Consider the following 16,473-nt stretch of genomic DNA (forward strand, 5'->3'; position numbering starts at 1 on the left):
ATTTTTTGGGGGGGTGGGAGAGTAGATAATTTAGAACTTATCCAGAAAAATATATTATGAACTTTATAATGCTGTTAAAATTTGCACCATAAATCAATTAATTTAACAAATAGTCATTGAGCCAGGCACTGAATCTGGTACCCAGGACACAATGGTGAGCAAGGCATATAGTACTGGCTTTTGTGCAACTTGCATTTTAGTGGAGAAGATGGACAAAAGATAAGTAAACACTGATAAAGTAGCAGAGGAGATCCTGTTTTTGGGGAAAGTGGTGTAAAGAAATGGCTCTCTGAGGAATGGCTTATACTTTGAGGTTGGATAGACCTTGTTGAGTTAGGGAACTGAAAGAAGATCAGTATGACTGGAGGGATAGCTCATGAAAAAGTTTGGAGAGATGGGGTGGGGTGAGATAGCACAGGTCCTTAGGGTTTAGATTTGACTTCAGGTGCAGAAGAAAGCCATTGACAGTTTTTAATTGTCATGAGCAAGTTTATTATATATTAAGATTATTTTTTATACAGTATGGAGAATGATTTGGAGCAGAGCAAAATAGAGCTATAGGGACATATGAGAAGGCTATTGGAGAAATCTAGGCTAGAAATGTTGTTGATGAGTTGTATTTAGGTGGTGGGTATGGTATCGATGGATCAGTTTTGGAGGTTCAGCAGCACTTTCTAATGGATTGGAAATTCCCAAACATTTGGCTTGAGTAAGTGCTTGGATGGTGATGTTATATATAAAAATGGGAGCTTGGAATGCTGAATTTAAATGTGAGACAGACAAGAAGAATTAGAAATGTGAGTCTGGAGTTCAAAGAGATAAGTACTAGAGATAAAAATTTAGGAGTCATCAGCATAAAAATAATTTAGTTCCACCAAAATCAATGAGCTCACTCAGGCAGGTGTTGGGATGAGCAAGAAGGAGAGCCAGCTAAGGAAACTTAGAGAGGTCAGCAAGGTAGGAGAAAACCAAGAAATAGTGGGTTGCAAAAGCCCATAGAGGAAGGTTTCAAGAGAGGAAGTGGCCAGCTATGTTGAATGTTGCTGATACAGGAAGAAGTAAAAGCACAGAGAAGTGCCTTAGATTGGCAACATAGGATGATCTTGACAAGAGAAGTTAAGGCGTGGTTAGGACAAATGCTAGATTATAGATGGAAGAGTGAATGGGAAGAAGACATTTGGGTTAAGATTTGAAATTTCCTCTCCTCATGGCTAATAAATGAGTTTAAAAAGTTAAAAGTTTAAAAAGTTTCACCAATAGCTTCTAGACCAGGAAGTGAGCAGAAGCCAATACTGTAAACCTCAAAATTAGTAATTAAAGAAACAAGAGTGGAGAGAGAAATCATGGCTCAGTTCTTTTGATCCTTGAGAAAACATGGAGATGAGATCAGAGAAAAAAAAAGAAAGTCTTTTAATAAAAGAGGAACGGACACTTTCTCCATCAGAAGGGAGAGAAGATGTGTGCAAGTGTGGGAAGTTTTGTTGCTTTAATGGTGGGAAAATGAGGAAGTTTTCACTGGTGGGGTCTGTTCTGTCATGAAATATGAGGTCATCAACTGAGAAAGAAAATAGAAGGAATATGGGGGGGGTGGTTTGTAAAGAAAGAGGAAGGTATGAAATATCCATTTTAGAATGTTAGGAAATGAGCTTGTGTATTCAGCCATTTGAAATTGATGTCTACTTTGACTTATAAAAATGAAGGTTTCGCCGAAACCGGTTTGGCTCAGTGGATAGAGCGTCGGCCTGCGGACTGAGAGGTCCCAGGTTCGATTCCGGTCAAGGGCATGTACCTGGGTTGCGGGCACATCCCTCGTGGGGGATGTGCAGGAGGCAGCTGATCGATGTTCCTCTCTCATCGATGTTTCTAACTCTCTATTCCTCTCCCTTCCTCTCTGTAAAAAATCAATAAAATATATTTAAAAAAAAATAAAAATAAAAATAAAAATGAAGGTTTCACCCACTGGTGTGGCTCAATGGTTGAGCATCAGTCTATGAACCAAGATTCCTGGTCAGGGCACATGCCGGGGTTACAGGCTTGATCCCCAGTGGGAAATGTGCAGGAGACAGCCAATTGATAATTCTCTCTCATCATTGGTATTTCTATCTCTCTCTCCCTCTCCCTTCCTCTCTGAAATCAATAAAAATATAGTGTAAAAAAATGTTTTCATATGGTTTGAAACAAAACTTGAGAAAGATAAATTTGTACTAGTGTGGGATTCCTCCTAACTCCACATTTATTACCCTGAAATTTATGTTTTAGAATCATTAAAAATATAAATAATAAAAAAAGAATATAAATAATGCAAAGGAAAGTCATCATATAAATATAGTCTTGGGGAAAATGTTTAAATTACGATTCATTTATGACTTGGAATATTAATTAAGAGCCTTTAATGTGCTGAGCTCTTGGAATTCACTGGTGAGCCAGATAGGTGCAGTTTCTGCTTTCACAAAGCTTTAGTGGGGAAGGCAGATAGCCAGACTATTTGATCACATTGTACAATTCCCTGTGTAATGAAGGGCATAACAGAGATGCAGGGTGGTCTGAGAGCATTCCTGAGAAGCATCTAACCTGGGGCGAAGGGAGAGTTAGGGAGACTTTTCAAAATATTTCTAAAACTAAGACATGGAGGATGCAAAATAGGCTAGTTGTAGATAGAAGAAGACAGTTCCAAGTGGAAGGTACTAGTAAAAGCCTGCAGGTGAGAAGAGGAATTACAAATTTGAAAAATTAGAATCATTTCAGAAAGGCTGCAGTGAGGTGTACTTGCAAGTGAGGCTGGAGAAGGAGTTTGGGAGCAAATCATGGAAGAGCCTTGTCATTCTTCTTGTAGGCTTTTTGGATCCTATGCTGAGCATAATGGGGAGCAGTCTTTGAAGGATTTTAAGATAGCATAGTACTTTGTAAACATGCTTGCAGCATCCTTTAGTGTGTAATTACTAATATAAAATAGAAATTGCATATTTTTTATAAGAGAACGGGAAAAAACCTCATTCATCAATACACTAATTGAATCAAATACTTGGAAGAAAAATGTTATCTTTAAAATTGTTATCCAATTGATGACTTCTTACCTCTTAATTAAATCACTCTAGTTCAAGATAGTCTTCCCCCCAAAAAACAAAGTTATTCATAGTGAATAATGTTTTAAAATGGATTTTTAGAGAGAGGAATGGAGAGAGAGAGAGAGAGAGAGAGAGAGAGACAGACATTGATCTGTTGCCTCCCGTATGCACCTGACTCCCATATGCGCCTAACCAAGGATCAAACCTGCAGCCCAGTATGTGCCCTGACTGGAAATCAAACCTGCCACCACACCAGCCAGGGCTCATAGTGAATAATTTTAAAAGTAGAATTATATTTACACTATTCTAAGAGTTCTTTTGCTTTTAGTTAAGTAATATTCTTACCTTTCTTCGACTAGCAAATATAATGTTCAATAAACTATTAAATTTATATTGGCAGAAGAAATAGAAAGATTGGAAAAAGACCTAGAAAAGAAGATAATGGAAACTGAAGAGCTGAAGAGCAAACAAACAAAGTTCTTGGAGGAAATTAAAAATCAAGATAAATTGAACAAATCATTAAAAGAGGAGGCCATGTTACAAAAACAGAGCTGTGAGGAGCTAGAGAGTAACCTAAACACAAAAAATGAATTGGTAAGTTCATATTTTACATTGCTTTGATTATTTATGTTCTCTTGAAATAGAGAATTTTTTGTTCTTGGGTTTAAAAACACAACTTCCTGACCACAGAATGGAGAAGATGTGGTTTAACAGAAATATGTGCAAAAGATTTTACAAGTTGTATTTGACTGGGTACTGTATGATATGGCTGCCCAAAAGATGAATGCTATCTTCAACTGCACTATGTGAAGTGCAGTACCTAGAACAAAGGAGGGAAATGAAGCCTCTCACTCTGAGGAGCTGGTCAGACTGCCCATAGATGTGTATATTTTTTAACAACAACATTGTTGGTGAGACTGTACACTGGCAAAAACTTTCAGAAGGCAATTTGGCAAAATTATCCAAATTTAAATGGACATACCTAAGTCCTATATATTGGAACTATTATATGTAAGTGTTTATATATCATAATATTTATTTATCCTATCTAATAATAGACAAACATGGTAATTAACAGTACCTCTGACACGCTTCCCATTGGCTAATCAGGGTGATATGCAAATTAACTGCCAACCAAGATGGTGGCCGGCAGCCAAGCAGCTGAAGCGAACAGGAGGCTTGCTTGCTCCAGTGATGGAGGAAGCCAAGGTTCCCCGCCTGCCGCCGTCAGCTCTGAGCTGCACTCTAAGCAACTATGTTGCAATTATAGAAGCTAAATAATCCCCAGAAACCTGCTTTCAGCCAGCCAGGCCTCAGAGCTGGAGTTGCAACAGTGTTTCAATTATAGAAGCTAAACAAAGCCCAGATACCTGCTTTCAGCAGCCGAGGTCTCAGAGCTGGAGCCGAGCCTCAGAGCTAAAGCCGGCTCTCAGCTCCCGTGACAGCCATAGAAGGTAAATAAGTCCCAGAGTAAAAAAAAGAAAAAAGGAAAAAAGGAGAGGTAGGGAGCTTCAGTCACCCACCAGCCTGAAAACGGCCCTCAGCCCCTCACCCAGACTGGCCAGGCACCCCAGTGGGGACCCCCACCCTGAAGGGGGGGTGTGACCAGCTGCAAACAGCCATCATCCCCTCATCCAGGCTGGCCAGGCACCCAAGCGGGACCCCCACCCTGATCTGGGACACTCTTCAGGGCAAACCAGCCAGCCCCCACCCGTGCACTAGGCCTCTATCTTATATAGTAAAAGGGTAATATGCAAACTGACCCTAACAGCAGAAGGACTGGGAATGACTGGTCACTATGACACACACTGACCACCAGGGGGCAGATGCTCAATGTAGGAGCTGCCCTCTGGTAGTCAGGGCGCTCTCACATGGGAGGAGCTCTGCTCAGCCACAAGCCAGGCTGATGGCTACCAGTACAGCAGTGGTGGTGGGAGCCTCTCCTGCCTCCTCAGCAGTGCTAAGGATGTCTGACTGCAGTTTAGGCCTGCTCCCCGCTGGCAAGTGGACATCCCCCGAGTGCTGCCTGGCTGCCAGAAGGATGTCTGATTGCCATCTTAGGCCCAATCCCCCGGGGAGCGGGCCTAAGCCAGCAGGTGGTCATCCCCTGAGGGGTCCCAGACTGCAAGAGGGCACAGGCCGGGCTGAGAGACCCCCCCTCCCCCCCAAGTGCACAAATTTTTGTGCATTGGGCCTCTAGTTATTATATAATTGTTATAACATTATATAATCTATATTTCCAATAAGATGTTCTGTAGAAATGGTAGCAAGAATATGTTGTAAAGATATTGTATATAAATATGCATATACATATATATATATACAAGGACATTCCCTGGAATATTGTTTATATTAGCAAACTATGAATAATAACTAAATTGTCTCTCTGGATATCTGTGTGGTAGAATAATCTTGTTAAATATTAAAATGAGGTAGAGCTGTATGTCCTGATATGGAAGGATGTCTAAAACATATTGCTATTGAAAAAAAGCATGCTATAAAATAGTATATCAAGGATGATCCTATATATAAAGATAGTATATAATAGTATCAGTATGTGTAGGGAAAAATGGTAGAATTTTTGACAGTATTTATTTCTGAGGAGTGGAATTATAGACTTTCTAATTGCCATTTATGCATATCTGTAATGTTTAAGTTTTATAAAATTTGGCTTTATGATTGAAATAGAAAGAAAATACATTTTAAAAGGGATTTAAACAGAATAGAGAGTGTATGATCAGAAGGTACCTGACCTAGAGGCTTTAAAGGTCGTGAGACCGTGTCTTACGAGGAATGGCCAAAGCAACCAGAAGTGTCCCAGTTGGAGAAGAGGTGACCCAGCGAGCTATGATGATTGCCTTCAGATAGTTAAAGGACCATTTCAAGGAAGAGGGACTTAGACTTGTTGACTAAGGTAAAATTAAGAAGTAGCGAATAGAAAATACACGAAAACAATTTTTTTATTTAGTAATAAAGAAGAAATTGCTAATAGCTGTCCTGAGATAAATGTGATAACACTGGAATATATTTGCTGTCACTGAAACATGCATATGCTCAGGGTTTGGGGAAAAGATAAAAATGTTAGAGAGATGGGCTAAATGATCTTAAAAGGCTTTTTTAAAAAAAATATATATTTTATTGATTTTTTTACAGAGAGGAAGGGAGAGAGATAGAGTTAGAAACATTGATCAGCTGCCTCCCGCACATCTCCCACTGGGGAGGTGCCTGCAACCCAGGTACATGCCCTCGACCGGAATCGAACCTGGGACCTTTCAGTCCGCAGGCCGACGCTCTATCCACTGAGCCAAACCGGTTTCGGAATTAAAAGACTTTTTTAACTCAGAGAATCAGACTCTGTAAAATTATTAGGCTGCTACTTGTCCTTGAAGGAAAAGATAGCTATTGGTACTTTCTTTTTTTTCTTTGGACTGTTCTTTTTTTGATCTATGCATAGATCTAAGTTTTCTGAACTTAGAGAATTATACTTCTTATATATCTACGAAATCTTAGATACAAATCTTTTTTTTGCATTTCCCTTTTAACATTGGCATTCTGACTTAATTGTAGACAAAAATTCTGCTTAAGCACTTAAATTTTTAATAAGAAAAATAGTGTTCCCTCCTCTCTGTAGCAAGGGAAATAGTTTTATGAAATCCAGATACTTAACTGCCTCCTTGAGCTCTTCTCTGCCTGAGAAAAAAGGTTACTTACACCAGGGGACATGATGCAAGGGCAGCTTCCCCAGCTCTCTTAGTCAAATATTCAGAGCATATGTGGGTTCCTTCATATGCCTCTTATTTGAAAGTAAGTTTTCAAATATGTCAGCTGTATTCTGAAGGCATATTATATATGATGATAACAATTTGGTGATTATCAATGGTTTTACATTGTAAATACATCTGTTGCTCTCCATTCCATAATAAAGTAGATTGTGTTGAACATTTTAATCATTGGAAACTTATGTGACAATTATTTTTATTTTAGTAGTGAACTCTTTATGCCATCACTTAACATTTCTATTTAAAATACAAAAAGAAAACCACACAAAAACCCCTGCACTTCCTGTGGTATCACTTGACATTTGTGAGCATTTAAACATTTTCCCAGAGTTATCCATCTTTTTTGTAATATAGGATATTAATCTTTTATTAAGATTAAAAAATCTTATAATTTCTATATGCTGACTCCCTGGTGCATATTAGTCGGCCCATTGAAAACCTTGGCAAAATGTACTTTATGACTTTGCGCTACCTCCAAACTATGGGTTATTATAGTTGTCTAGTTTTCTCTTATATTTGTTTATATGTTGTTGATATGTTTGTGCTATGAATAAATGTTTTGTAAATTTTCAATGGTTTCTGCTGTTTTGTTTTTCTATAACTATTTTAGAAAATAGACTGTGCTCTTCTTCATGTCATGTTATTTTTGTTATTAACCATTTAAAAATACATTTGTATACAAAGTTAATATGTTTATTCTAACAAATTCTGACAACATAAATGTATACAGTAGAAAGTGAAGGTCTCTTCTTCTACCCCATTGCCTGGATGTTAATGTATATCTTTTTTTGTTTTCTATGCTTGTACAATATACATGTAATTACACAATGTATATGTAATTAAATATATGTATCTTTGATTATTTTTGTGAGTTAAAAAATCTTACTATATGTTAATTCTGCACCTTATTTTTTACAAAACAGTATATCATGGACAGCTCTTCAAGTTTAAAAATAATACACACATACCTGTGCACATACACATAATATATAATACCCATAAATCTTTCTTATTCTTTTCAAAGTCTGTATTGTGTTCCATTATATGGATCCTCCTTAATTTATGTATCCTGCTATTATTGATGAATATTTAGTTTCCATTTTATTATTATTAGAAACAACACTACATAGAAAATCTTTACATATATGTGTTAATATTTATATATCTCATGCATTCATATTGGTAATTCCTTAGTCTAAATCACTACATTATTTAGAACTTGAAAATAGGAAAAAAATGGAATCTTCTTGCTTTAATTTCACATTTGTTTAGTTGTTGGAGAATTCAGTATTAAATATGTATTTATTAGCTATTTTGTATTCTTTAAGTTTTTTTCACTTTTATATTGATTTGCTTGTTCTTTTATTATTCCAAAGGACTGTTCTATTTTATTTTTTAATTCTGGGTTTCATTTGAGCCTGCATTTGAACATTTTCTATTCTCTTATGTAGAATATCTGGTGCTAATACCGTCTACAGTTTTATAATGTTTTCTAGTTTCATAAAGTAATTCTTCATGTAATAGGTCAACCTATAAAAGAAATGTAGTAACATTGAAGTAAAACTTCTGGTGGCCCTTTAACTATAGTAGTCCCCCTCTCCTGCTACCAGCAAATATTAACTTTATCTTTAACATTAATACTGCTCTTTGTCTTTTCGAAAGTTACTTAACTCCTGTTCTTTAGTTTCCTCATTTTTAAAATGAGGGTGACTTACGTGTCCTGCCAGTCTCTCAGAGTTGTGAGGACTTAATGAGGTAATGAATGTGAAAATAATTTGAAATGAATCCAGCTAAGTAATGAAAGGTGGTAAATCTGTAACTTGTAGAATGATAATAAAATATGTACATTTAAGAACAATGCAAGTGCTAATAACTATCTTTTTTAGGTAAGTTGTCAGTAAAGAGCAAATTACATTATTACAGCCTCACTCTCTAGATTTCTCCAGGTGATGGTTTCTATTTGCTTCTTTCTCCTTTTAGCCTTTGTCTTGGTTTTTTGCAGACACTTTTCTGCTGATTCTTTATTCTTCCTTAAAGGTAGCTCCTTCAGGACTGAATTGTACACTATGTTTTTCATGGTTTGCATGATAACTTATATTAATATGCTTGTGTACATTTTAAGTTTTGAAACTGGCTTGCCTGTCCAAGAAATGTGCTTGTGTATGTATTTTTTTTAATGGATGTATGTATAGGAGAGTGACTTTGAATGTTGGGGGAAAGAATTTGTATTGTTTTTCCTATTGGTAAAAATGTTAGCTTCAGTCAGCTCTTGATTATCCACAGCTAATGCTATAACTAGCCTACTTCCCAGGTCCTTTGACTCCTAATTTGCTCTCGTTTATGCATTTCCTCAATGGGCATTTATTGAATGTTTACTGTATGCTAAACCTAATGCTATAAAAGACACAAAGGTGTTTTAAGATGCATAGAGTATTTATTATTATTTGCCTGCAGAGACCAGTCCATGCATTCTCCATGGTTCTAGTCATATTTGCCTTTGTTTGTCCCTGTTGCCAGTGATCTTTAGGACAGAAGCCCAAGATTAGTTGATACTGTTGATTGTGAGTTGCTTTCTTGAAACTTGGGGACTTATGAGCATTCACTGAAAGCATCAATGTGGGTAATGTGCTAGAAACCCTGCAGCAGGACATCGGAGATAGTATAGTAAATAGACAGTGTTAGGTTTGAAACCAGGAGACTTAGAATTGAACTCTGCCTCTCCTACAACACGCTGTGCAACTGGGCAAGATATTTAACCTCTCTGTGTAGCTTTTATCGTCACTTAAGGTACTTGTGAAGATTCAGTGAGAAAGCACAGGTATTATGCTTAGCACAGTGTCTGGCACACAGAGACACTCGATCAAGATTACCTCTTATCCAGCTTAGCATTACTTTCCTTTGATGGATAATCAGGAGGTGACTGTAAGCTAAATCATGCACGACTTTGATTCCCTGGGCCTTGTAAAATGTTTATGTTTGTTTATTTTTCATTCTCTTGAGCTTGCAGTTTTATATTAATAGATTTTTTCTGCATGTTTTTTGGTCTGGTATCTACTATCAAACCGTGGCCAAAAAAAAAAAAAAAGAAAAAGGTGAACATCACTTAGTGGACCTTTGAAATGAACTCAAAGGATTGGCGTAATAGAAAGGGGACTGGACTGATAGTTAATAGACTATTTAGCTTCTGCCACTAATCTAATGTGTGACTTTGACAAGCCAGTTCACCAATCTGGGACCCAATTTTTTAATTTACAAATTCAGAGAATTAGGTTGGATCATTTTTTAAATTCTAGCTCCAAAAATTTCTAAGAATAACTAAAAAGTTGTATTTATAGTAGAATTACTTTATTAAAAATTTAATGTGACATATTTGAATCTGGTTGATCTTAATTCACATTCCTTAACCTCTGCTACAAAAAATAATATTCTGAATACTTAAAACTGAAATGCCATTAGCAAAAATACTACAGCAATAACAGTACAGCACTTAAAACCAAACTCTTATTTTCATCCTTCTTATTCCTCCTCCTGATTCCTTTATAATTGATGTTAAGTAACATTTCCTTGCATGATTTGAAGCTATCATTAAAATCATAGAGTGAGTTAAATTAGTTCTAATTATTGGGAAATCAGGAAGCAAGTACTTAGTAGACTAGTTACTTAAAAATTATTGATACAGAGGTATTTTCATGTTTGGATAAAGAAAATTTAAATGATTTTTAAAATCTTCATTCATTGTATCCTGTAATAGCATATAAACTTCAAAGGTCTCTTATTAAGTGATACTTTTGTATTTCATTATTTATAATACTTTAGAATTATGATAAGATACTCTGAATGTTGTGCTATTTGCTGTGGGGTTTAAAACAATATACTAATTATGATTAGAACCATTGTACCTTTATATCTTTATACTAACTTACTGACACTATATGTTGTCTCATATCAAATTGGGCCAATAGCTAAAACAGAAGACCATGGAACTAACGCGAGCATGTCAGAAACAGTATGAGCTGGAACAGGAATTGGCTTTTTATAAAATTGATGCCAAATTTGAGCCACTAAATTATTATCCATCAGAGGTGAGTTGTTTTAATCTTTTAGTAATCCAAATTTAAAGCCAGCATATAGTGGGGCAGAGGAGGGCAGGTGGTAGAGACTTTCAAGGGAGTTTATCAATAATCACTCTATTTTCTTATTATGAGGGCATCAGCAGAGTATATTTTGGTTGAATCTGAGAATTATTTGGCTCAGTAAGTAGAGCAGTATCCAAAAGAGGTAAAAAGCCCAGAAGGATCTTTACCTATAGCTGTATTCATAGCCCAAAGCAGCTTTCCAACCCTCAATTACCTCACTCAAGAGTGTGGCTGATCATCTCCCTTAAACCTAAACTTCCAGAAAAAGTGCACTGCCTGCTGGGCAATCATGGAATAGTCATCACTATACATTGTTCCATAATCACTGGTCCAGTCAGTATTAGTCAACCGTTATTTATACAAATGCCATAAATGTTATTGCAAAAGAAAAAAGCGGCTTAACTTCTGAGACCCAGTGATTCCAACCAACATCTTATTAGTTAAAAATGCAATTATTAAAATTTATTAAACTGAGATTTTACTTATATATCAGCCAAGAAACCAAGATAAAATACCTAGATTTCTGATTTGAAAGAGCACTGCTAAAAATCACATAATTGTAGGTAGTTCTTTTATCAATCCAAGCTTACTTTTCAGAAATAGGAGGAGATATCCTTGGAGAACAGTTTTTGCTCTAGTTCTTTTTTGGTTAAGAATAAAAGAATGGCCTGGCTGGCACGGCTCAGTGGTTGAGTATTGACCTATGAACCAGGAGGTCAAGGTTCGATACCCTGTCATGGCACATGCCTGGGTTGCAGGCTCTATCTCCAATAGAGGGCAGCCAATCGATGATCTTTCATCAGTGATGTTTCTATATCTGTCTCCCTCTCCCTTCCTCTCTGAAATCAATAAAAAAAATATTTTTAAAAAAAGAGTAGAATAATGATATATATTTTTTAACTTCTAGGCATGTAGGATTATAATTTAGGCAGTTCCATGATATGATGTTACACTAATAAAATGAATAATGTCACTTGACTGCTTATAAGTTACTTATTAAACCGTATATCTGTTAATTTATTTTGCTTTTAGTATGTTGAAATTGATAAAGCCCCAGACGAAAGCCCTTATATTGGCAAATCCAGATACAAGAGAAATATGTTTGCCAGAGAAAGTTACATTATTGATAAAGCCCAGCCAATAAAGATCAAGAAGATGGAGCCAGATGAAAGCGAACAACCTATAAATGAGCAGAAGAACTTGAGAGCCCATATGCCACTAGACATACAGCTGGAAGACAAAGAAAGAAAAATAAGTGCAGGTTTTAAAAAGTTATTTTAAATTCTTTAAAAATATAAAAACGTTGAATGTGTAGGCAAATTGTGTTTTACTAGTATATTCTTTTACTTAACATGCTGAAGGCATTTATTAAATTGTTGTTTACATCAAAAGTTTAAAACAAAAGTAGTGATTTATTGAGCAGATTTTTAAAAAATTTCTATTATGGTAGAAAATGAGGTTTTTGAGAGTAATTTGATGGGAATATATCCAGGGGTACAAGAATGCTTAAATCTGCTCCTGCCAACAGATCCTTCTCACTATTGGAGCTATACATTCAAAAGCCTAATTAGTAATACTTGAAGCAAGTGAAGTACCACTTTTTACTATGCATGTAGTCAAAACCTAAAGCAGTGCTTTGGATAAGCTGGGTCAGTGCAGTCTCCTTAGGCTTGAGCCTGAGGCTGGCCTTTGACTCTTCCCAACCTGTCCCACATTCCACCTCCTCAAACTTCTCTCCCACCCCGCCCGCCCTCCCCCCCCATAACCCCAAAACATCTAATTCAAGGGATCTTACCACCTCCTGGCAAGTCACAAAGAAGTAATTAATCCAACGGGGCACTTAGAGACCTTGACAATGACAAACTTTGAGTCCACTTACCCACTCAGCTGCATGGATATGAAAGAAGGAGAAAGCAGACCTGAGTTCATGCATCCCACTAGTAACCATGGCCCATTATGGGGCTTTCACCAATCAGATCATCTTCCCTTGGTGGTAGCTAAATGGAAAATATGGAGGGCCAGTAGAGGTTGACTTGGAGAGGGAAGTAAAGAGACTGAGTAGTCCATGTCTAGATATATACTATATGCCAGGCTCCAGAGGGGAAAGCAAAAGTAAGTCAAACATTTGTGCAGACTAGCTTTAAGGGACTCATTGTTTTATAAGAGTCAGGGAGAGGAAGGGAAAGAAGTTGGAAATGTGAGGTAGAAGGTAATTGATTTGAGATCACTTTAGCTGAGTAAGACTCTTCAGCAGTGAATTTATTGATATTGAGTCGCTCTAACACAGGTTTTTAAAAATAGCTTGAGCCTAATTATAACTTAGATGTGTAAGTGCATATTTACTAATAAAATCCTATTCTCTCAAGAGTTCTTTAATGTTTGAATTATCCAATAAAGCCCCTTTTATGTTAAGAATTTTACAAATTACCCTAACCGGTTTGGCTCAGTGGATAGAGCTTTGGCTTGTGGACTGACGGGTCCCAGGTTTGATTCCGGTCAAGGGCATATACCTTGGTTGTGGGCACATCTCCAGTGGGGGGTGTGCGGGAGGCAGCTGAATCGATGTTTCTAACTCTCTATCCCTCTTCCTTCCTCTCTGTAAAAAAAATCAATATATTTTAAAAAAAGAATTTTACAAATTAAAGGATCAATTATAGTTATATAGCATATCATAAAACGATTCCAAAGATTAATGGTGAGGAAAACCATCATAGGAAATTACTTCTTTTATTCCTGTGATATATAGTTTAATATATTCTATAATTTTAACTGGGGGAAGGAGGTTATTGTGAATTTAAAAAATCTGGTAGAACTTTGAAAATTTAAGATTTTTCTTGTGTGTGTCTGTGTGCATGGTTTTAAATTTGCAGCACAAACTCGACTGTTGGAACTGCATGATGAAATAGAAAAGGCAGAACAACAAATTTTAAGAGCTACTGAAGAATTTAAACAATTGGAAGAAGCTATACAGCTTAAAAAAGTATGTAAAAGCAAAGCAGCAATGCTAAGAGAAAACGTAAAAAATGAACTGTATTGTATATCTTCATAACCCTGTAAAACAATTCTTAAATTAGTGCTGCCTAATTAATTGTGGAATAACAGATTTCAGAGTCAGATATGATATTAGCATTTTCAATTACATTTTTCTTTCAATAATGATGACATTCTGTTAGCATTTTATAAAGTTGTAGAAATAAATTACTTATGATTTATGGAAAAAGATGTATTTGGTCTGCTCTTACTATAAAAGCACCTATATTACCAGGGAAGTTGCTTCCTGATATATCTCCTAATTTAATTAAGCACTTCTTACCTTTAAGATCCTGGGATCTATATTAAGAGCCAGAAGACATTTCTACTACACTATGACCATTATCAAGCAAGCAGCAGAAATGTAAATTATATAAAGTATGGGGTACAAAAAGATGGAAGTGATACACTCTCAGGAATTACAAAATAGGTCATGAAGAAGTAAGCAGTTCAAACTCATGGTGTAATTGCATAGGGAGAAAATTCAAAAAAGGAAGTATTTGACATTTTAGTTTTTAAGTGTGTAAAAGGTTTTAGGTATTTGCAGCTTTTAAAAATCAGTATTTCAGAATTTTGATGGTAATTGCATTCATTACTATAATAGGTAAAACAAGAATGTAAAGTCCAAATTGATTCAAGTTCATTGGAAACTTACTGTATAGCAGTTGCTGAATGGGCCCTGAGTAAATGAACAAAACAGATATGTGTCCCTTCCTCATAGACAAGAAATAGGTAATAAGCAAGTGAAAAAAAGTAAAAGAGAAATGTATAGTTAAACAATATAAGTGTTGTAGGAAAAAAATAGAAAATTAGAAGAGACAATAAAAAGGATATAATTTAAATTGTGGGGACCCCAAAGGCCTCTCTGAAGAGGTGATATTTAGGCTGAGACCCAAAGGATGAGAGAAAGCCTGCAAGGCAGAGTTAGGAGACAGGTATTTCAGGCAGAGGTGACAGTGTGTGCAAAGACCTTCAAACTAAAGATTCCTCTACAACAAGCATGTCAAACTCATGGCCGGCAGGCTGCATGCCTCGTAGATGAGTTTGACATGCTTGCTCTACAGAGTGAGGGAGAGTATAGTGGAAGATGAGGTTAAAGACCATGCCAGGCTTCATAGGCCATTTTAAGGGGTTTGAATTTTGTTCTGATTATAATGGGAAACCTTTGAAGGACTTTAGGTAGTAGAGTGACTGATCCTATTTGTATTTTTATAAGAGCATTCTGGCTACTGCAAGAGTGAAGTGAGAGATGGAAAGAATGGAGTTGTGTGCAACTGTTAGGCTATTTAGATAGGCAAGAGTTGATAATGGCTTGGACTAGGAAGGAAATGGTGAGCATGGAGAGAAAGCAAACTGCTTCTAGGTAAAATCTGGCAGTAGAACTGATTGATAGATCTTAAAGATGGATTGAAAATGGGAGATGGCCCTGACCAGCGCCGCTCAGTGGTTGGAGCTTCACTCCTCCCCACTCTATGCCAAATGGTCTCCAGTTCAATTTCTGGTCAAGAGCACATACCTGGGTTGCAGGTTAAATCCCTGGCCCCAGTCAGGGTATGTGTGGGAGGCAACCAATTGATGTGTCTCTCACGTCAATGTTTCCCCCTGCCTCTCTCTCTCTCCTCCCCCTTCTCCCCATCCCCTGCCCTCTTCCGCTTTTCTAAAAATCAATGGAAAAAATATCCTCCGATGAGTATTAAAAACAAAAAAGAAAAAAGAAAGTGGGAGCTAACAAGAATGATTTTAATAAATAAGAATGTTTTATAATAGTACTGGCTAAAGTTTTATATAGCTAGATTGATAGATGTAAATAATGGACATAATTTTTAAACAATGTGCTTGGTAAAAGTAGTTATTTTAAATGAGTATAAATCTAAATTTTTCATGATACTATTAATTTGCTTCACATGCTAATAACAAGGGTAAGTACAATGTAAGTACTGTATAAAGTCAGCTACTATTAATATGTTTATTAATACTTTACAAGTTGCTTATACTAGAGTGACAACTTCATTTTTACCTACTTATTTTATAAAACTTTATTAGTTTTCATAAACTTTTATAAAATAAGATTTTCTATATATACGGAGCATAAAAGTGTAAGATACAAATGCCTAGATAACTCCTACATTTTACTGTTGTTTAAAGAACTGATAGAGCATAGAATGCCTTTAAATTGTAAAAGTTGTTTTCTTTAAATTTGTAAATCAGTGTTGCTATCCTCTGTTAATTGTGTGTTCTGGTGTGGGGGATTAGGTTTCAGAAGCAGAGAAAGACCTTCTTTTCAAGCAGTTGAGTGGTAGGATACAACTTCTAAATAAATTACGCCACGAAGCTCTGGATCTAGAAATGCAGTTGGAGAAGCAAAGGCAAGAAATTGCTAAAAAGCAGAAGGAGATTAAAGACCTTCATATAGCCATAGATAGCTTGGATTTTGAAGATCCAAAACATGTAAGTAAATGAAGA

General features: G+C 36.3%; 1 protein-coding gene across 4 annotated transcripts in view; it reads left to right on the top strand.

The window, feature by feature from the left end:
* The window catches only part of CNTRL (centriolin), a 79,503-nt gene that overhangs the window by 14,275 nt on the left and 48,755 nt on the right, over positions 1 to 16,473 (top strand). For 3 of the 4 annotated variants that reach the window (XM_070430820.1, XM_070430821.1, XM_070430822.1), the window contains exons 7-11: positions 3,466 to 3,659; positions 10,807 to 10,926; positions 12,013 to 12,241; positions 13,851 to 13,960; positions 16,264 to 16,458. In XM_070430820.1, the coding sequence (XP_070286921.1) occupies positions 3,466 to 3,659; positions 10,807 to 10,926; positions 12,013 to 12,241; positions 13,851 to 13,960; positions 16,264 to 16,458 (848 nt within the window). Of the gene's footprint in view, positions 1 to 3,465; positions 3,660 to 8,824; positions 8,882 to 10,806; positions 10,927 to 12,012; positions 12,242 to 13,850; positions 13,961 to 16,263; positions 16,459 to 16,473 lie in introns of all 4 variants that reach the window. The other variant, XM_070430819.1, reaches the window with a different exon arrangement.

This window comes from Myotis yumanensis, unplaced genomic scaffold (genome assembly GCF_028538775.1).
Source record: "Myotis yumanensis isolate MYYU_CA2020_CCGP unplaced genomic scaffold, mMyoYum1.0.hap1 SCAF_12, whole genome shotgun sequence".
NCBI lineage: Eukaryota > Metazoa > Chordata > Mammalia > Chiroptera > Vespertilionidae > Myotis > Myotis yumanensis.